The following is a 21,803-nucleotide window of genomic DNA, read 5'->3' as shown; positions in this document are numbered from 1 at the left end:
GTCATTCTCAATTTGAAGTCACCAAAACTTGTTCTCCTGCCTCACTCGACCTTTTCAAACGCACACGATAAATGTTTGCTATTGTACGGGATAATGAATCCAATCAAGAACTCTATAGGATAACAGGTCAGGAACCCGTTGACACTATCATACGAAGGCACAAATGGCAGTGGGTTGGATGCACTGCACACTTCGAAAAGGGAATGACTGCATTAAAGGCCAGAAAATGCAGTGGAAGCCACTCACTCAAGAAAGCAGAAGACTCGCTAACCGAGAAAAACGAGGAGAAGAACAGTGGACGAGGAATCATCGAGATTTGGGAAGAACTATAGGGACCTCAAACACATCGTCGAAAGTCGCACACGATAACGCGTATGAGGACTTGAGGCCCTATGTCGCTCTAGGAAACACCCATGGAATTTATAGATCCGAAAAACATCTCGGTTTATGTTTACATTGAGACTCCACTATAAAAACAGAAAACATCAGCAGCACTAAGAAAAATTACTCTTTTATAAACCGCAGAGCTATGTTTTTGACGTCTTGAACAATTTTTACTATATTTAAAAAAAAACAAATATAAATTACTATTCTGGAATGAACGTTATGCGAATACTTAAAAATAAATTTAGTATTTCTGAATGAGTTAACTATTAAAACACATTCCTCTTTTAATTTATACAGATGTCTCGAAAACAAAATCCAATTAAGAAATTCCATTGCCAGTTTCCATCATGGTCACCAAATTTGTAGCACAAAATAAAGCACGATAATGTAGAATGTAAAATATCCCTCAAAGTAATGATAATATAATTATTTCAAGAATAACTAAATTCCTTACTTTTGATTTCAAAGCTTTCCCTTGTTTCTATAAATTTGCACTTTCTATGCATCACCGTTTTCATCAGCATCATCGTGTCGTCTAGAACTCTATGCAATTTAGATACTCAATTAAAATTTCCCACGCAAAAACGCCATAAGGAAGATCGAATAAATTGACTTTTATTTTATTGATTCTTCCTCCAAACCGTTGCTTATACCAGTTTCAATTAATGAATATTAAAGTGTTGTAATACACACCCCTTATAAATATACCAAAACACTTATCATCGATTTGCATCACAGTACTGCACTGGACTGCAATGAATAGATGCACTGGTCTTCGGTCTCTGCATCAAAATTTATAAATGAAATTATATTTTTTTATTACAAATTCATATGAACAAGTGTGCAACGTAATGTTTATAATAAATGAATTTGAAGTACAAACAAACATAAACGTGTGCCCGAGAAATAATAATATGTATGACCACGATGATGGTCACATCTTCATCATCATCATCATCGTTCGTCATAATCACCGTCGTCGTCGTCGTCGCGTCAATCTTTTATACTTGTATAGTCGTTATGATGATCACCATCATGTCAAAGTTTAATCAAACCTAAATGTTTCCATATTTCTATATAACAATTATTTATACATTTTTGTATCGTAATCGGAGCACTCTGGAGCTACTAAACTGGAAGCGGTTTGCATTTTCACTTGGGGAATCAGCAGAATAGACGGATAGTTAAAGCGTTGAAAGCAGAATGCAACGCGGACAACTCAATTGACAATGGAAAAGGGGGCTGGGATTGACAACGTACAGTGGGGTTATATTGGAATTTTGTTTGAAAAAAAATAATTGGAAAAAACAACTTGAAGTAAAAGAAAGTCGTTAAAATTGTCCTTAAATAAACTAAGAGATTTATATTGGGTTACATTTGTATAACAAGGAGTTGAAAACACTCACACAAAATAACGCTTCGACAGCTGTCAATTTCAAAAAAAAAATCAAATGGGGTGGCGCAACAGTCCGTTGTGAACCAGATCCTAGTGACTTACAACTCTCAACCATTCCTGTGTGCGAGTAATGTTGTCAGGAATGGAGGGGACCTACAATTTTATGCCGAATCCGAACGGCTAGTTTTGAGAAAGCACTTTTTCATGACAAGAATTACTCTTGAAGGATTTGTCAATTCCTCGCAAGAGGCAGTACCCGCGAAAATTATTTTTTTTTTTAAATTAAGGTGGCACAGGCAGGGATTGAACCCAAGAACCCTTGCATGACAGTCCAACGCTGTCAATTTAGGATACGTTAAAATAAATCATTACTTTAAAGTGGATGTTGACATCGCGCTGGATTGGCCATACATTGAGGAAGCCGGACGACAACATAGCAAAGCAGTGCTTTCAATGGAATCCTCAAGGTAGAAGGTGTCCTCGAACACCAAGAGAAACATGAAGATCAACTGTCATGAAGAAAGCTCGGTCCCAAAACTTGGAGACGTGATCCCAGCTGAGGTATCGTGCTAGGAATACATAGAGATGGAAGGAACTGGTTGCCGTCCTACGATCCAGGAGGAGTTTACAGTTCTGCTAATAATTACTCTAAGGAAGAACGGAATTTCATTATTAAACATTTTATAAAAAGTAATAAAATTTCGGTGGCCAGTTTTGAAAATTTACAGAAAGTGCTTACAGCTCGAAATCATCAAAAACATTGAATACATTGCTTTTTCGACAACCACTCATATGGATTCTGACTTCTCTTAATATTGCATAGAAAATCTTTGATTTTGAATAAAATACAAATTATTTAGTAAATTATTGTAATTTCTTTTTATTATATAAAATATCGGCCAAATGTCCTCAGCGGCTCAACTCCATCCGATAGTTCAAATTTTCGATGACTCAGCGGCATAATTGAGGTTCTATGCCTTTAATGTGCGGAATGGTAGCATCCTTTAGCTCTTGAATTGTTTCTGGCTTATAGAGGTACATCTCCTACATCTCGAAGTGCACGATATGCGTTTTAATTTCAATGCCTATTTTCATAACAAGCCTGAATAACTTCAACGCTTTGCTCGATTGTGTATTTTTCCATGGTTAAATTGAATTAGGCTAAAATTGAGAAATGTCAAATGGAGTACAAAAAACAACTTGACGTTTAGGTGTGATTCACATTCAAAATCAGCCCTTTAAATTTAACTACAATCAATTTGGGATAAATATCTCGAATTCCAAACACTACTTTCATTATTTTTAGCATTTATCAAACCTTTGCAAAAGTTAGTTACTATTAGAAACAAATTTTAGGTGGTCCAGAGAGGGGTTAATATTCTTTTAGCATGATAGCCTTTTACTATAGAAATAGCCACACATTGAGACCTTACGAAATCAGGAACTACTAATTTCTTGATTTGTAAGCTATTCCTTTTTGAAAATGGCAAACAATCAACTAATATTGTAGTACTTTAAATGACAGCTTAGTTTGACAGGTGTCAAATGACACTTTCCCTCTGAAATCATGAAATCAATGGCAATTCTTAATATTACTAAACAAAATGTTTTCCTTCACTTGAATCAAAAAAGGCTTTAAAAATGCCTTAATTTGAAATTTGTACCCCACTGTAAGCCAAACAGTAGCTGACTTAATCCCGTGTTTTTGATTTTTTTTTCAACACCAGTTGCAATACATTAAATCAAAGTCTTACTCTGCGGTCATCGTTAAGGCCGGATCACAATAACATTCCCGCGCCACCACAATGTTATACGTACCTATCTACGAGTACATATGTCAAGAGTAGACAGTCCCCCCAATTTAATAAAGCTTTTTGTCTCTGGGGCTCTTCCACGGACAGTAATAGAACATAGTACCTAGTTTTTGATTTTTATTCTCTCAGTTGACTGTCCCGAGATTGGTGTACGGCTTAAGTTTTAGTTTACCGTAAGGTATAATCGTTGCACATAAGTACAAAAAAAAAACGCTGAAAACCGCGAAAAACACGCGTGTTAAACAATTTTTTCCAGACAAAAATAAAATATGTACTCGAATACATAAATTCAAAGAAAAAAAAAAAGTGTTATTGTTTTTAAGATTTTAAAAAAACAAATCACATAACGTCACGAAAAAAAGTGCAGTATAAACTAAAAAAAAAATACCATCATATTTACTCTTGATAAGGAGAAGCCTCCTTCGTCGTCGTCGTTGTCGTCGTCGAGGCCGAATTTAAATTTAATCATGATGAGTGATCAAACCGATTCCAGTCCAGAGATTCGGAAATTTAATCCAAAGTAATTATTAAGTGTCCTTACTTGTTATTAATAAATCTAAATCAGAAAGTTATTTATAACCTTTTCTTAACAAATTAAGAACATTTTTTGGATAATGTTTTATCAATAAAACAAAAATAAAACCAAGGCAAAGTAAAAAATCGTATATTGTGTTAATTATTCAATTATCTTCTTAATTGGCACATAAATAAAGAAGGAAAGAAAAAAAACACTTCATAATAAAACATTATACTAACCTAAAAGAAAATACTCAAAACAAGCAACGGAAATAACTGATTAAGGAGTAATTTAAGAATCAGAATTTCCACCTTTTGTTTTCTCACTGCGTATTACTTCATTTTTTTTTCGTGTTAATAATATTATGAAAAATCAAAAACATATATATATGTATATATGTTCGTTCATCAAACAGAATTGGTGAGGTTTTTTTGTTTGTTTTTGTTGGTGGGTTTAAATGAAACAGTTGAGAGATTTGGGCTTAGCTGAGTTAAAACAAAATTCATAAGCTTGTATTTTGGCTTTAAGCAGCATAGACGCAATTGACAAGTGTACAAAATTTTAAAAATTTAGCAGCCTACAAAATTTAAAACAAATAAAATACAGCAAACATTTTAATCAATTTCTTACGTGTTCAAAGCGTTTTTAGTAAGATGTTAGAAGGATAAAATAAGATTTTACAAATCTCAAGCTTAACATTACATTATTTATTTTGTATGACATTCTATTTCAAGGTTCACGAGTTTAACTCCTTTGATATATGTCAATAAATTTAGTCTTAAGGGAAAATCATAAATTTGATTAAAAAGTTTTTAAATAAAATAAATTGAACTGCATAATATCATACTGCTTAAAATGTTGTGCTATTATGTGTTAATAATCAGAAGTATTAAAAACAAAACTCAGCTTACTTTCTCTTATTTATCGTTACTTAAACTACATCCCAACGTGAAAAAAAAAGAAATTAAATTTTAATTATAGCATATGAGCTTTAAGAAGGAATTTTTTGAAACTTGATTATACGAAGATGATAAGAATGTTATTTGTAATAATCATATTTCTACATACATTTCAAAACTATGAAAATAAATATTTACGAGTATGTTTTGCTTTGTCGCAATACATTACAATTTCAATGAAAACCAGGTTCTAAGAACTACTATTTTTTTGAAACTAAGCTCTGTAGTTGCATTAAAACATAATATTTTAAAAGCGAGAACTCATATTTAAAATCAGGATTTTGGTCTGCTTGCATTCTCAATAATGTATAACAATGACTGGTACTTTAAAAAGCTACCAATTGTCTAGAAGTGTTTTCAAAAATCAAATGGGGAGGCGCAACAGTCCGTTGTGAACCAGGGCCTAGTGACTTACAACTCTCAACCATTCCTGTGTGCGAGTACTGTTGTCAGGAATGGAAGGGACCTACAATTTTTAGGCCGAATCCGAACGGCTAGTTTGAGAAAGCACTTTTTCATGACAAGAGTTACTCTTGAAGGATTTGTCAATTCCTCGCAAGAGGCAGTACCCGCGAATTTGTATTTTTTTTTAATTCAGGTGGCACAGGCAGCGATTGAACCCAAGACCCCTTGCATGACAGTCCAACGCCCTTTTTTTTTTTAAATTCATTTTTATTAATTCATTCTTAAACCTACCTTAAAGCAAGACAAAAATTCAGAAAACTAGCCTAATTATCCATAACTTACAACTAACTTAATGGTCAAATACGGACACTGTAAGTTAAACTGTAACACTTAAAACTAATGCCTTTCGGCCCTAAGATCTCTTTTACTTCATTTAAATTTTATTTATTTTTGTATTTATTAGAAAATTAAAAAAAAAAATAATATCAATATCCTTTTTCATTTTTACTTACAAACTACTTAAAATTAGGTCCTTAAATAAAACTTAAAAACTAACTTAAACTACCTATTCTACTTATAAACTACTTAAAACTAGAACAACCACAGCAGCAAATCTAACTATCTAACATTTTTGTTTTTCATATTTTGTTGCATTTTTTTTTTTAAATGTTTTTTTTTGTTCTATTTTTTTTTTATTTTTTTGTTTTTTTTTTTGTATTTTTTTTCGTGCCACCATGCCTATTCTACTTAAAACTAAACCCTAATATTATTAAACAAGTGTGTAAGCCGGCCAAGGCTTAAAATCCCATCCCGACTACCCACTATTAAGTGCCGATTGAAGCCACCAAAACTGGTTCTCCTGCTTCACCCTATCAATTCGGTCCCGTTCGGACACAGCCCTACTGAACCGAAGGAGATCTGCTCCGCCTGTATCAGACCGCATTTGTCTAAAAAGAGGAATGCTTCTGGTGGAATGAAGCCGCTCAAGCGTGCACTCTCAAAATACTCGTCGTTCGGATAGAACGCCCCGAAAATTAAATAGTTGGTCGAAGACATAGCTCTGTTGATTCGAGGCCCGTTGTATAGGACGTCGTTGGAATAGTAATGCACTTAAGAAGATTCGGCTGTTCGATATAAGCCGGTAAAGCGTCGTAAACACTGCCGCTCGAACACCCGAAACTTCTCCATCTGGGAAGGGGCAACGTTGAACCGCACAGGACAACCATAAACGATCATTGGCCGTATGAGGGCCATGTAGCAAATTACCTTTACTCTGTGGTCAAGCCGACTGCTAAAAAACAGCCGTTTTGTCAGAGCGAAGGCTCCTCTGGCCCTGGTCAGAGTAGCATTTATATGTCTGTCGAAATATAAATACTGATCTAACCAGATACCGAGGTACTTCACTACACTTTTGCTCGCTAATGGCTGCCTGTGAAGATCAACAATAACCATCTTGCGCCAATTCTTTCACGTGGCCCCTCCCCTGGGATGATACATCCAACTTGCCTCCTTATGCCGATCGACTAAAACTGATAGGTTTGCAGCCCTTATATATTAGACTCAAAAACGCTGATCTATTATTTGCTCACCAACTGTTAATGGGCAATATAGATTCCCCGGCACTCCTGAGTGATATTCATCTTAACACTAACCCTCGAAATCTGCGATCTGTTTCCCTTTTCTATATCCCTCATCACCGCACTAATTACGGGCACTTTGAACCAATGTCCAGAATTCTTCGTCACTGCAACGCTGCTATGGTAGTTTTCGATTTCAACATTTCCAAATCCCATCTGAAAGATACCCTTTACTTTTTCCCTTTTTGAGTCCGAATTCCCCGTCCCCTGTAATTTTAAGTTAAGTAAAATCAAAATTGTTAGTTCTTGTACATTAAAGAGCTTTGATGTGGGCCTTAGGGCCCACATGAATTAATGTTGAAAACTGATAACAAGAACTGCAAAAAAAAAAAAAAAAAAAAAAAAAAAAATGTTAAGCTAGTTTTAAGTTAAATTATGATAGCTTGTATTAAGCTAAATAAAATAAAATAAAATAAAAATAAAATAAATTCTTGTCATGAAAAGTGCTTAAGCTGTTTGGATTCGGCTTAAAACAGTAGGTTCAGTCCATCCCTGACAACATTACTCGATTACAGGAATTGTTGATGGTTGTAATTACAAGGCCCTAGTTATAAATTTTTTTATTTTCCTTCTTTATAAATAAAAATATCTACCAACCATGGTGAACTTGAAATTTCTAACTTAACAATTTATAGTTAAACTTTCAAGAATTATGAGTTATAAGTCAGTGTTTTGAGGAGAGTTACGTTTAATGCCAGTTGTCAAAAAATAATAAAATGGGTTTCGAAATCAATAAAATTAACATTTAAACGTCCTTTTTAATTCAAGTTGCCATAAAACCATTATATTCCATTCCTGACAACAGTAATGGTTGAGAGTTGTAAGTCACTAGGCCCTGGTTCACAACGGACTGTTGCGCCACCCCATTTCATTTGATTTGATGCCATAAAACCTAAATCAACTTTGAAGAATATAATAAATCATGAGAGTCCCTTAAACTCCCCCAACTGAGATTAAACGTCTTTGAGACACATTTTGCTGTAATGCGTTTAATTTTTGCATCTGCAAATTTTGGTCTTCAAAGGATTGTGCTCTTCAATGGAAAAAATATCATTTAAGATAAAGTATCACAACATTTGGTCCCAATTAAAATCCAAAAAAAAATAAAAACATTTTTCTTAACGGGATATCGATTAAAACACATTTCATTTTTAAAGACATGGAATTTACTTTATTCGAAAGATAATCTTCTTTTATTAACTTCCCATAGGAAGTTATAATAATGGGTCCGATTTGTCGAATTGAAAATTTTGACATTTCTCGATGTTTCAAGGTCCATAGAGTTGAAATGCAAGATTTTTGGAGAGATTTCGGTGCGTGCGTGTGGCCGTATTTTCCATTTTTCGTCGTCCATAGCTCAAGAACCAGAAGAGATCGACTTCAAATAAATTTTGTTATACAGAGGTGGGTGTTTTTTTTACCATAGCAGTTTAAAAAAAAGGTAAACATTTTGGTTAACCCTATCTATTATCTCACGAGCCAATAAAACTAGAGACTTGAATTCAATTTTATATTATATATTGTAACGTGATACTAAACCAGTATACTTTTTTGAAAATAGTCCAAATAACGGTTTTTTTTTAAATCAAAAAAACTGGAACAAAAATTGTCAACTCGGAAATTTTACGAATAAAAAATGGTTTCATCTCCAAAGCAATTTTGTGCAACGAAAAATAACGTTTTTAACATTTGGTAACATTTTGAGAAAAATCAAAAAAAAATAAAAACCTAAAAAAACCATTCCTCAAAGTTTGTAATACCTAAGAAAAAATTAACAAAAGTTGGTAATAATTGATTTTCGACTCAAATATCTTTTCTTAAACTTGAGATTATGGCTTTAAGCTAATTTTTTCTTATAAGAAATATTGCTATCAACATTCAGACAAGTTTTTTACAATCGAATTGACAGTTTTTTACAAAAAATAAAACTAATAAAAGTTGTTAAAAATTGATTTTCGATTACAATATGTTTCCTAAGCTTTAAGATATTGGCTTTAAACTACTTTAATCTTTTAAAAAATATCGTTTCCAATATTTAGTATAATTTTTTTACAAAAAATAAAAACTTAAAAGAAAATTTAACAAAAGTTCGTAAAAATTGATTTTCGATACAAATATCTTTTCAAAAATGTTAAAATTATTCCTTCGATTTAATTTTAACTCATAAGAAATATTGTTTTCGACATTCGAACATATTTTGATAAAAATCGAATTGACAGTGTTTTTACAAAAATAAAAACCTTAAAAAAAAAAAACAATACTAAAACTTGGTAAACGTTTACATTCGAATCAAATAGCTTTCAAAAATCAAAAATACTGTCTTTAAAATTTATTTTATTTCACAGAAAATATTGTCTTCGATATTCATTATTTTTTTTTTATAAAAGTCAAACAGTCCGTTCTTTTCATAAAAAAAAATAAAATCTACAAAAAATAGTACGCAAATTTGGTAAAAATTGATGTTCGGTTCTTGATATCTCCCAAATTAATTGATTACTAAGATAGCTGACAAGAATATTTAATTTAAAATAATAATATTTCTACATACATTTGAAAATAAATAAAGTGAATGTAATTATGATTCTGTTGTAATAAATTGAAATTTAAATGAATTTCAGGGTCAAACAAATACTATTTTTTTAAAGTAAATTCTGCAGTAGTATAATTCATTAGAAAATAAAAATTCATTTCAAATCAGGATTTTGGTGTGCTTCTAAAATGTATGACTTTTTCTTTAAAACTCCATCAAATTGATGTAGGTCTAGAAATAAAACTTGGAACTGTTTTTTTAAAAGTGCTTGCAAATGTACAAATTAGGATTTATCATTCCCCAGCTGGTCCAGATGCTGCATGTACATGTGTGTATATTGTTTGCGAACCGATTCTTTGTAAACGAAAATATCTACCAACCATGGTGAACTTGAAAATTTCAACATTAAATTTTATTAAGAAATTTTATTGTCAATTATTGGTGATAAAATGGTTCCGTGGAATAAAACCACGGTAAAGTAAAATAGGACAAATTTTCAGCAGTTGGTGTTATTAAATTTAAACAATGTGAAATACAGCTAAATTGGGGTGATTTTAGTTAGAACCTCGCACTTACTACAAATCCAAAAGTGTGCCCAAGTAGAGGTGTTGCTTATTAACTCAATCTATATAATCACTTTTAAAATGATGTGGGCTTATTTCACTTTGTCACTTTGTGTAAAAGGGCCAACTGCTTAAAATGGCAATTTTTCACTTCTGTAAAGTACATTAAGGGTCGGGTCGGGACTTTAAAGAAACTTAAGTTAAAAGAAATAAGAAAATGTAATCCTTTATGTGGAGTAATATTTTAATGCCAGTTTTGCAAAAAAATACAAACCAAAATCATCAAAATTAAAAGAAGGCATAACTAAAAATAGTAGTATCCGTAGCGTGATAGTTAGTGCGTAAGATAGGTTTAAGATTAAATTAATACAAATGAATTTAAAAGAAAAAAGCTTTGGACTGTCATGCAAGGGGTCCTGGGTTTTATCCCTGCCTTTGCCCCCTAACATTTTCACGGGTACTGCCTTCTGCGAGGAATTGACCAATTCTCCAATAGTAATGCTTGCTTTATGATAGGTTAGGTTAGGATAGGTTAGGATAGAAAAGTGTTTTCTCAAATTAGCCGTTCAGATTCGGCATAAAACTGTATGTTCCCTCCATTCCTGACAACAGTACTAACACACATGAATGGTTGGGAGTTGTAAGTCACTAGGCCCTAGTTCCCAAAGGACTATTGCGCTATCCACTTTATTTTTACTTTTTTATATCTAAAAATAATCTAAGTCAACCTTTATCTTTTTTTCACGTTTAAACTTCGATTTCTCTTTTCTTGACGGAAAATTAGAAAACCTCAATTTAAAGTGAAAAAAGTTGTAATTATGCATCAATTTATTTTGATATCGTTGCTTTGTATAAGAGTTTCCTTGGTTTTCTGTTTTTTTTCACAGGTAATAAAATATAAGAGTCTTTAAAACTCTCCCCCTTTCTCTTGTCTATAAGCCTCGAATTTTGTGCTTTTGCCTTTTATTTTTTCTACCGTCAATTTGGGGCTTCAATAGATTGAATTCTTAATGGTAAAAATGTAATTTAAGATAAAATGTTACAACATTTGGCACAATTGAAAGAGGGATATAAAGGGTGTCTCCTTAGAGGCATTGTAACTTTGATATGGAATAAAGCATAAATGATTTTTCTTTCAAATTGACACCAAATTTTCTTTATTCGAAGGATTATCACCTGATGTTATAATTAAAATATGATTTCGGGCATATGATCATACGGCGCGCTGCGTTTTCACGTAGTCTAATCTGATGTTCTAATTTCCTATAAGTGTGTTCAACTATTGTGGTCGTATATAGTAACTTCACATATTCTAACAGAAAATAGTCAAGTGGAGTTAAATGATACGATCTTGGAGCCAATTCACGAGGAAGTTCCACACATTTTTTTAGTGTGTATTGGACTGTGTTTTCTTTCGGTTAGAAATGAAAATTATATCCTGATCGATTCGAAAGCAAACAAAGTTTAGTTACGCAATTGTTTTTTTTTTGCAAAAGAATGTATTTTTCCATTTTTCGTATGGACATTTATTTTTCTGAACACAAAAGTACCAGTTATGTTCAAAAGTGAAACTAATCGTTCCACTGATTTCTTTTAAAATTTCATCCAATTCCAATAACAGATTTCTGTTACTAAAATTTTATCGATGGATTTTAATTAACAAATGTTGTTCAATGACAGACATTTTTTATGATTGTTAAAAAAGACTTGCAAACAAATTCCAGTGATTGATTACAATGATGAAAACCAATAATAGCTATAATTGACCCCAAATAGTCAGTTTTGTGAATGTGGATTATCAAGGCTCCAAATACGACAGTTTTGTTCATTGGTGTGAATAAGCATTCAACCAAAAGTGAGCTTCATCGCTAAATAAATTATGAATGAAAAGCAATCTTGTTTTGGGTGCAGTTCTTGAAATACCAAATTAAACTAAAAAGTAATCACTTTGACAACTGAAAACAAAAATGTCCACCTATTAAAATGGTGCCGCCAACTAAAAATTATATACCACTAAAAAATATCCTTTAGTTTTACGACATAAGCTTTGTAAGTGCAGGCAAATGTATATATAAAAAATGAGATTTAACTACATTTTCATATTCCCAAAAGGATCCAATTTTAACTCTATCAACTAACTTACCAGTCGGAAGAAGCGGTCAAAGCAATAATTAAATTTTGCTGTTAATATTACAAAATTATGTTGAATTTCCCCTTCAAAGAAAAATATTCACACAGTAAATAAAATTAATTAAAATATGAAAGTCATTGCCATATTATGCATTAAACGGAAGTGGGTCTGTTTACAAACTTGATACTTTAAATCTCATCATTTAGTTCTTGTTAGTATAGTTACGAGTAGTACAAAGATGTATTTCTTACACTAAATTTTAAAGTCTTATATTAATGCTTCTTAAGATACAGTGAAGAGCTGATGATGGGATGATTGTTATTTCAATTGTCTAGAGGAAATTATTTAAAAAAAAAGTGACGATGATATTACAATTTGTTAAGTTGAATTTTTTCCAAAGACTCCAAAGTAAAGTAAATGTACCTTCATATGAATATGGATGTGAATATGCTCCTCAATCAAAGTGCAGCGCTTTTCGCAGCCTCGAACAGAGATATTCAAATTACAATTATTATTATTATTTATCAGGGGTCTCGGTCACTTATTCAATTGACAGAGAGCGGGGTAAAAAAACTATATTTTGATATGATGGTTGATGGACGACCATCATTGCATGTTGGATATTATTATGGCCATTTACCTACACGGAAAAGCGGTTAGCTTTACATATAAGAGAGTGTCAGTTTTCTGTCTGTGCCTCTATCAAAAATGACCCAATGATCTAATATATATATAATGTACATCTATTTGGATAATGTTGTACATATGCACTGCAAATATACAACAATGTCAATTTTTTGTTTAATGTTTTATAAGAAGAGGAAGCTATACAAATAATTGTGTGTGAATATTTAAATATTAGTGTCTATGCATAGTTTCGAAAGAAGTTAAAATTCTGTAGTGAATATTCTTTTGATTGTCATATCATTTTATACAATAATTAACACAAAGCTTAGTCCAAGCTAAATTTATGTATAACTAGGAGATGAAAGAATTTTGCAATTTTCTAAAATTAGAACGACACGCGACCATGTGCTTACGAGTATATTTATAGTTTAGATGTGTATAGATTGATGACGACAACGCAACGCAACGCCGACAAGGGGATTAAGATACATAAGTTAAAAATAGATTATTAGTGGAAAAATAGTAGAAAGAGGTCATCTCCTAAATCATGTCTAGGGTAGATACATAGTTATACTTGGATACGAAAAATATTCAAAGGACTGCATTCCATAGTGCTTCAAAGGTGATCTGCTTCGTGATAGAATAGAAATGTTTATTGTACCAGAAAATATGTCTCAGAGTTCTCGTAATCTATATACATTATTCAATATTTGGATTCATGGTATATATATCTTGCTGTTGACAATAAGAATAACACATTTTAGGCAAAAAATAATTTAACATACAGTGAAGCAATAAGCTGCTAAAATCCTTTATTGAAATAATTTTAAGCTTTAAAATTCATAATAAATAAATAAATACATGAATAAATAATAAGATTATTACAAAACATTAAAAACTAATATAACCCGTATTTTGTTGGAAAATCTATCAATAGTATAGTAGGATTTTACACGAGTAACAGAAACAATATCCGCAGTGTGGATACTACCGAAAAAAAGTTAAAGCAGAATCTTACTACGGATGGGTTTTTGACATTTATACAAGTCTCAAATAGATCTTCTGTGATTTCGTTCTCAAATGTTGTTACGATTGATATTGCATTTGTATCTCGATGGCTGTGTTCGTTGAGTAGTTGTGCATCTGGAATTATGTATGTGTTTTCAATTGGGGAAAAAAATCAATATATTATTGTTGAAAGATTTGTTTAAAAATGGACTAACTAGTTTTGCTATGTTTCCACCAAAGGATTAACTCAGTTTCGATTAAATAAATCTTTTTGGTGTTTTCACCGCAAAAGAAAATTTAAAAATGATTAAGTTTGACAGCACTTTCTAAAATCCAAATGGTGTTTTGATGTTTCTTATGAAGTGCAAGTGAGACAGTTAGATTCGTGTTAAACAATGAAGAACTGAATAGTTCAACAACATATTATAAGAATACGCTACCTACCCCATGTGCAATTTTTTTTAATTTCATTAAAACAAAACTATATTTTATATCTGTACCACCAACTTCTCCACACAAGTTTTTCTTCACAAATTTTAACTCGATCTCAGATCTCCGATCTCCGACCGGAATCGACTCGAATCAAGCTTATTTCAACTCGACTCAGGTATATAAACAATTGAGGCGAGCTTAAAGCTCGCTTCAACACCACATGTTAATGTAGTAGTCTACGAACAACCTCCTTCATGAAGTTTTTATTTTATGTCAAAACTGCAATTGTTAAATGAATTTTTTTTTTGTATAAAACTCAATTTCCTTCCTTTTCTTACCATTTCTTCTTCAAAATTCTCAATTTTATTAGTTTTGTTAGTTTTTTTAGATAAGCTAATTTTAACTTTTGATTTTCACAAAATTTTCTTCTATTTCTTTTACGCCACGAGACTAGGCGTATTCTCAAATAACTTTTGCAGAAGCTGTATGGACAAGGAAGAGGAAGAAACGGTTCTTCATTTTCTCTGCACATGCACTGCTCTAGCTCGAAAACGTAAGAATCACCTAGAATAATTCTTCAATCTTCAAAACAATCTAAACGATCTTAATCATATCGGTATAATCAGCCTCTCACGTTTCGTAAGGGACTCAAGCTGGTTCCATTGAGCTTAGGTGGAAGCCTCAAGATTCATGTGGTATCACAATGAGCCATTAAACTGGCCTAAGTGTGTCCGTTTCCATCTTGGACAGCCACTATAACCTAACCTAAGTCTTAAAGTTAAGAACAAAAGACACATAAGAAGAAAAAGTAGTAATTTCTTCATTTGAATTTTCAAGAAAGGTAACAAAGCGGATATAACAAACTAAAAGCCAATTGCAAAGCTTTTATGTATTCCTAAATTGTTTGAACAAGTTGTTTGTAAAAGTGTAGCATTTTTTAGTAAGAATCTCATTAGAAAACGACAATATGGTTTTGTGAAAAAATAGATCAACCGTTACAAATGTTTTCACATTCTCAAAAATATGTTCAAAAACTTTAGAACAAGGTTGAAGTTGACTCTGTGTACACTAACTTTTCTGAAGTTTTTGACCAACTCAGCCACGAAATAATTTTATTTAAACTTAAGGCTCTTGTTTTCCCATAATTTTTTTTAGCTTGAATCAAATCATACCTTAAAAACAGATCCTATGAGGTAAAATTTAGAAAGTGTTATTCTGAACCTTTTGTTGCTCAATCTGCTGTTCCGCCATCTTTGCCCTTTTTTGTTCATCCTGTCTATTAACGATGTATCGTTATGTTACGTTCATGTTAACTAATCATTTTTGCTGACGACGTAAAGATTTTCAAAATAATAAAGTCCATCCATGATCGTATTCTTTTACAAGCCGACATTGGTAGTTTCACATTTTGGTGTGGGAAAAATAGCCTTGCCCTCAACCCTTTATAATACTAGACGATAACTTTAAGTGTTCATTTCTGTTGCAACTTAGAATTTACGCATAACATTAATTTGATTGTTAAAAAGAGGCTGGGATGCGACCCACATTTATAACTTCCCATCCCGTCTGTCGATTTGTCTCGCTTTAAAGTTTGTAGGTTTTCGTGTTGGGTTTAAAAATATGTCGGTTGAATTATTTTTAAAAATTTTAAAATCGCCAACAATATTTTTCATATAAAGAAATAGTTTAGTTTAAAAATCTAATTTTCTTAAATGGGTTTTTAGTCGGAGACAACATTTTACCAGTTTTAGTAGCATTTCTTAAATTTTTACAATTTGGATAAATGAAATTAATTTGACAGATATCAAGAACCGAACATCATTATTTACCAAATTTGCTTACTATATTTCGTAGATTTTATTTTTTTTTATGAAAAAACGGAGTGTTGGATTTTTATAAAAAAAAAACAGCTAAAGATGGAAAACAATATTTTCTGTGAAATAAAAAAAGTTTGAAGACAATATTTTTAATTCTGGAAAAGCAATTTGAATAGAAAATCAATTTTTATTAATTTTTTTGTTTAGGTATTTATTTTTTTGTAAAAAAACTGTCAATTAGATTTTTCTCAAAATTTTACTGAATGTTGGCAACAATATTTTTTAAAAGAAAAAAGTAGTTTAAAGCCAATATTTAAAATTTTTGAAAAGATATTTGAGTCGAAAATCAATTTTTAAAAACTTTTATACATTTTTTTTAGGCTTTTATTTTATGTAAAAAGCACCGTCTATTTTATTTTTATCAAATTTTTTTCCGAATGTTGAAAACAATATTTGTTATAAGGTAAAATTAGTTAAAAGCCATAATCTCAAATTTTTGAAAAGAGAATTGAGTCCAAAATAGTTTTTACTAACTTGTTTTTTAATTTTTGTTTAGGTTTTTTAATTTTTGTAGAAAAATTGTCAATTCGATTTTTCTCAAAACTTTACCAGATATTAAAAACGTTATTTTCAGTTGCAGAAAATTGTTTTATAAATAAAATAATTTTTGTTCGTACAATTTTCGAGGCGAACAATTTTTTTTCAGTTTTTTTGATTTATAAAAAAAAACCGTTTGTTGGAATTTTGTCCAAAAATATATTTGTTGAGTATTACGTTACAATATACACATAATATAAAATTAAATTTCAGTCTCTAGCGTTATTGGTACGTGAAATATTTAGGGTTGACCAAAATGTTCACCTTTTTTTTTAATTGCTATGGTAAAAAAAACCACCCAAGCTATTTCCTTGAGAGTCCTCTGTGGTCCTTTGTGCATCTTTCTGCATTATTATGTAAATAACAAAACTAATTTGAAGTCGATATCTCTACAGGTTCTTGAGCTATGAAAGACGAAAAAACTTCGCAAACGTACGGACGTACGAACGTACGTCCACACGCACGCACAGACATTCCTCTAAAAATCTCTTATCTCGCCCTTAGGGACCTTGAAACGTTGAGAAATGTCAAAATTTTTAATTCGACAAATCGAACCCATTAAAATAACTTCCTATGGGAAGTAAAAAATTTCATCAATGGGAAGTAAAAAATTTCATGTAAGATGGGACCAAGGTTAGAGTCTTGTTGTACACCCGCATTCTCATAAAAGACGTTAGAAAACGACTTGTTTATATTATCAACTCTTAATTTCATTTTATTTGAAAGTACAAACAATTGAAAATGGAGTTGATTGAAAGTTAAAAGACTGTGTTACAAAGCGGTTTGTCAAACGGTGTCAACCGTTTTCTGAATATCTAGGTACATCATACCTGTGCTTTTTCCTTCACTGAAATCTTTGTTTATGTTTTTTCTGGACTCATTTCATTCAAACTATTCTAAATCGGAAGTACATCGTTTCTTCTACCGTGTGTTATTGTTTTTGTTAATATGTACTTGTTAGACAAACTTACTTTATAAGCTAAGTAAACTGATTGGCCTGTAATTGCAAGGCATATCCGGAAATTTACTTGATTTTAAAATCAGAATAATTTTTTACTGGAAAATAATTTCACTTATTTATTCAAGACTTGTTCCAACAGATTTCCCATTTATTTTCCAATATAACTATAGTTACTAGAATCCATTTTGAAGTTTTTAAGTTTTTTGATTACATTTGACAGTGTACACCTAAAAAGAACTAAGTAGGTCATTCAACAGAATCAACCTTTTGTTGACAAGTTTCGATAAAACCACTTTCTCAGTGCAAATTAAATTGACCAATTTTATGTATAAACGTTTGAGCAATCAAACTTAATCACTTTCAATTTTGAGCATCAAAAGTTTGTTAAATTTCTTCATTAATTTATCATCTATCAACATTAAGGGTCTACTTTGGAAACTTTTTTTTTTGTGTAGAATTTAACGAATGTGTCTACTCATTTCTTCGATAACAAAAGCATATTCAACACTCACCCCTGGAAAGAAAAATGATAAATCTCCAAAGTCTAGACATTGTAGACACTGACAAAATTCAGGTTTTAAGTCAAAATTTCAAATTCATTTGTATTTGAAAATTTTATAAAGTCTACTATATGCCGGCGAAATTAACCTCTAATCTTAATGAGAGCATAAAGTTAACAAAAAATCAACAAATATTGATTTATAACAAATTATAGCTTGTTAATTAATTTATTTTCTAATAACGCCAAGAGCACGTTTTACCAGCTCATATAAGGTTTAAAAAATATGATTGTACGTATATTCGTTTTGTAATACCAACACAATTCAATTCTCTAATAAAAATCAAATATCATGTTTAAGTTAAAGCTCGCTTATCAGCATTAAAAAGAAAATAATAATGTCTTCATCTATTTAAACAATTCTAAACTCAAAGATAATGAATTTTGTTGTTGTTTTATTTCTTTTTGATTCTCAAACAAAAACAATGTTTTATCTTTCCAAAATATACAAGGTTATCAATCTTTTGTGTATTGACAGTTTTCGTCATTTATCTGTGTAATATGACGCTTATTCGTTAGCGCTATCAATTTTAATTGAACAAGTACATATATAAGCATATGAAAAGGTATTAATATCGAACGATTGAGATAACAACAATTAGACATTTCGTCGTTTGTGCTATTAATCCATCATTTCGGGAATAGAGAAGTGTGTCTTTTAATGTCAAAAACATTTCTGCCAAACTCGTGTAGCGCCCGCCGCCATATCACCACCGCCGGTGTTTTATTTTTTTTTACTTATAGTGTGTTATAAGTTATATTAATCTGGATAATTGACATTTAAGCTATTTAAGATAAATTACAATTTTTCAACAAACCAAATTACGTGCTGAAACTTTTTGTTATTTGAAATTCGATGAATGTGCTTTTATATATATTTTTAACGTGCCGTCCGTTGTCGGTTGTGCGGTGATATAGTCGAATAAAGTCGTCTAACAAACTTTTATTTAAATGTTCTCAAAAGTCTTGAGGCTCTGATTACAGAATGTGGTGTGTAAGGCGGCAGCGAAGGCGACGAAGAACATCATCATTGTAGGCTGAATAGTTTTTTTTCTATCTATTTTGTTAAGTTTTATAATTGAAAAATTAAGTTATTATTAAATCATATTAATTTTATTACAAGAACACACCCTCTTAGAATTGAGTGGGGGTTATAAAATTCAATAGACTTGTTACTCGATTCAGTGATCATGATAATACCTATCATAATTGTGGTATATCTAAGGAATTACAATTATAATATATACAATAAGCCGACAAGTGAAAAGCTTTAATTTATGTATTTTTTATTTGTGGTGTCAAATTGAACGATCATTTATTTTATAATAGTGTTTAATTTTTTAATCAAGATGTTAATGGGCGTTAATATTATACACAAATATGTATAATTTATAATTGAATAATTTGTATTCATTTTTTTTTTGCAGTGAAGTGACCGAGGGTGCGCTACAGATATGGCGATCACTGCCAGAAAAAATACGACAAGACCCCAGTCTGGCGTCATTCCGTCAGGAACATGAACGACTTCATGGTGAGTTTTTAAGAATGGATCTTCGTTTCTTTTGTTCTTTAATTAAATATTTTATTTAAATATTTCATAAAAACATGTTTCAATAATGAATATCTTGATTTTTGGCATTAGTGTAGAAAGATGATAATTTTTGAGTTTGGGCTATCATGAGAAAAAATATGTTTTTGAAGATTCAATAAAGCTAAAATGAGATATTTGCTCATTACAAATATTTTCATTTTCACATGCTTTGGAGAAAAAAAACAAATTGTATTTTGTAGATAAAAAAGTTTTAAATAAAAAGACGTGATAAAAATCTCAATGTTTACATTTAAATGCTACAATGTTGTATCTTTACTTACTCTTAATAGTGTAGTTTTTGAAAGGGAGTTTTTTTCAAGTAATTTAAATATTCCAACAGTGAAAATGTTGGTGCAAAGAAAATGTATTTTTAAATTGTTTAAAAAACATTATACATAGTTGTTTTAATAAAGTTTTTTATTTGCGAAATATGTACATATAGGAACTACAGTACAGTGCAAAACTTTTGCAACTATCACTGCCGTTGTTAGAATCAAATTATTTTAATTGCTTTAGACTTTTGTATTATGTCATCTTACTGTTATCTTAAAGCACTGAATTATAGGCAAATTCTATAAAATGCACTGCTTTTACAAAAACAATAATGACTTCAGTTGTGCAAAACATTTGCAATCAGTGGCCATTTCTCTTTTCGTCTCATTTTGATAACGGTTAATCTTATTTATTTTGAGGTTTGTACTCGTAAGTTAATACGTTTAGCTTCAATTGTTTAGTTAGTTTTATCCGGGACTTTGATCGATAAGATTAATTCTTTTTAAATTGAAAAAAAAAAGATTTTGTTTTAAAAATCCAGAATTTTGTGTGATTTCAAAAAAATAGCATCACAAAAAGATATTTCAAAGAAATATTCCATTCACTAATCAACTATTTGTAGAAAAATCAAAAGTGTAAGTGTGTTATGCCATCATAGAGAAGGAAGTTCTCAAAGCACCACAGCAAAAGATGGTTGAAAAATAACACATTTCTTCAGAAGAACACCCACGGAATCATCCAGGGAAGCAAAAATTAAACTTAGGTTACCCATTGACCCATCAACGGATTGCGTGGTTTTCAGGTAGCAAAAGAGCCATTTATTTTTAAAAAAATGTAAAAGTTCGTTTGGCTTTTGCAAAAACTCATCTCTATTGGAGTTCCAAAAAATGCGATGAGGTCTTGTTTTCTAACGAATGAAAGTTTAATATGCATGGATCGGTTGCAGAGGCAAAACTACACTTAAGGGACGGTCAAACATGGAGATGGTTCAATTTGGTCTTCGGATTCCTTGGCCAGAAAAGCCAAGGAATCGGTCTAATTCGACAAATGGAGGGCTAATTGAAGTGTAAAGAATATGTAGACATCCTTTGAAACATCATTCTGCCTTATTACCATTGGGAAATGGACGTTCCAACACAGCAACGATCCCAAACGAAAGTGGAAGTTGGCCCAAAGAAAAAATGTTGCTTTTTGATTTTCCAAACAATTTTTTTTAATAAAAAATGTTGGAGGTTCTAGTTCAAAATTTTTTGCACAGTACTATATGTACATACATTTCAAGTTTTACATTCGTAAAAAATGTTTAAAATATTAATCAAACATGACACTACGATGGTAGAGATGTCGAAGAAAGTGGTTCCATTTGATTGATTGCGTTTTAACTTGGAAATAATGGTTACCGTTAGGAGTTTTTCATTTTGTTTAAAACTACAAATAAAACAGTCCCTTAACAAATTCAAAAATTAAAAAATTTGGTTGTTCTGAAAAAAAAACGGCCTGATTAATTATTATTAAATTTTCCCTAAAATGTTTGTTTTTCATTTGGATTCTTTTAATATAAAAATCTAATTTTGTAATGCTCCAATAAAGTACCAGTAT

At 31.1% G+C, this 21,803-nt stretch overlaps 1 protein-coding gene across 4 annotated transcripts in view; it reads left to right on the top strand.

The window, feature by feature from the left end:
* LOC129949504 (P protein) overlaps positions 1 to 21,803 on the top strand; it is a 106,739-nt gene that overhangs the window by 67,841 nt on the left and 17,095 nt on the right. For 2 of the 4 annotated variants that reach the window (XM_056061009.1, XM_056061010.1), the window contains exon 2: positions 19,768 to 19,871. In XM_056061009.1, the coding sequence (XP_055916984.1) occupies positions 19,768 to 19,871 (104 nt within the window). Of the gene's footprint in view, positions 1 to 3,717; positions 4,118 to 19,079; positions 19,373 to 19,767; positions 19,872 to 21,803 lie in introns of those variants that run through there. The other 2 variants (XM_056061011.1, XM_056061012.1) reach the window with 2 other exon arrangements.

Source organism: Eupeodes corollae, chromosome 3 (genome assembly GCF_945859685.1).
Source record: "Eupeodes corollae chromosome 3, idEupCoro1.1, whole genome shotgun sequence".
Lineage (NCBI taxonomy): Eukaryota > Metazoa > Arthropoda > Insecta > Diptera > Syrphidae > Eupeodes > Eupeodes corollae.
This window is presented reverse-complemented; position numbering and strand designations above follow the sequence as displayed.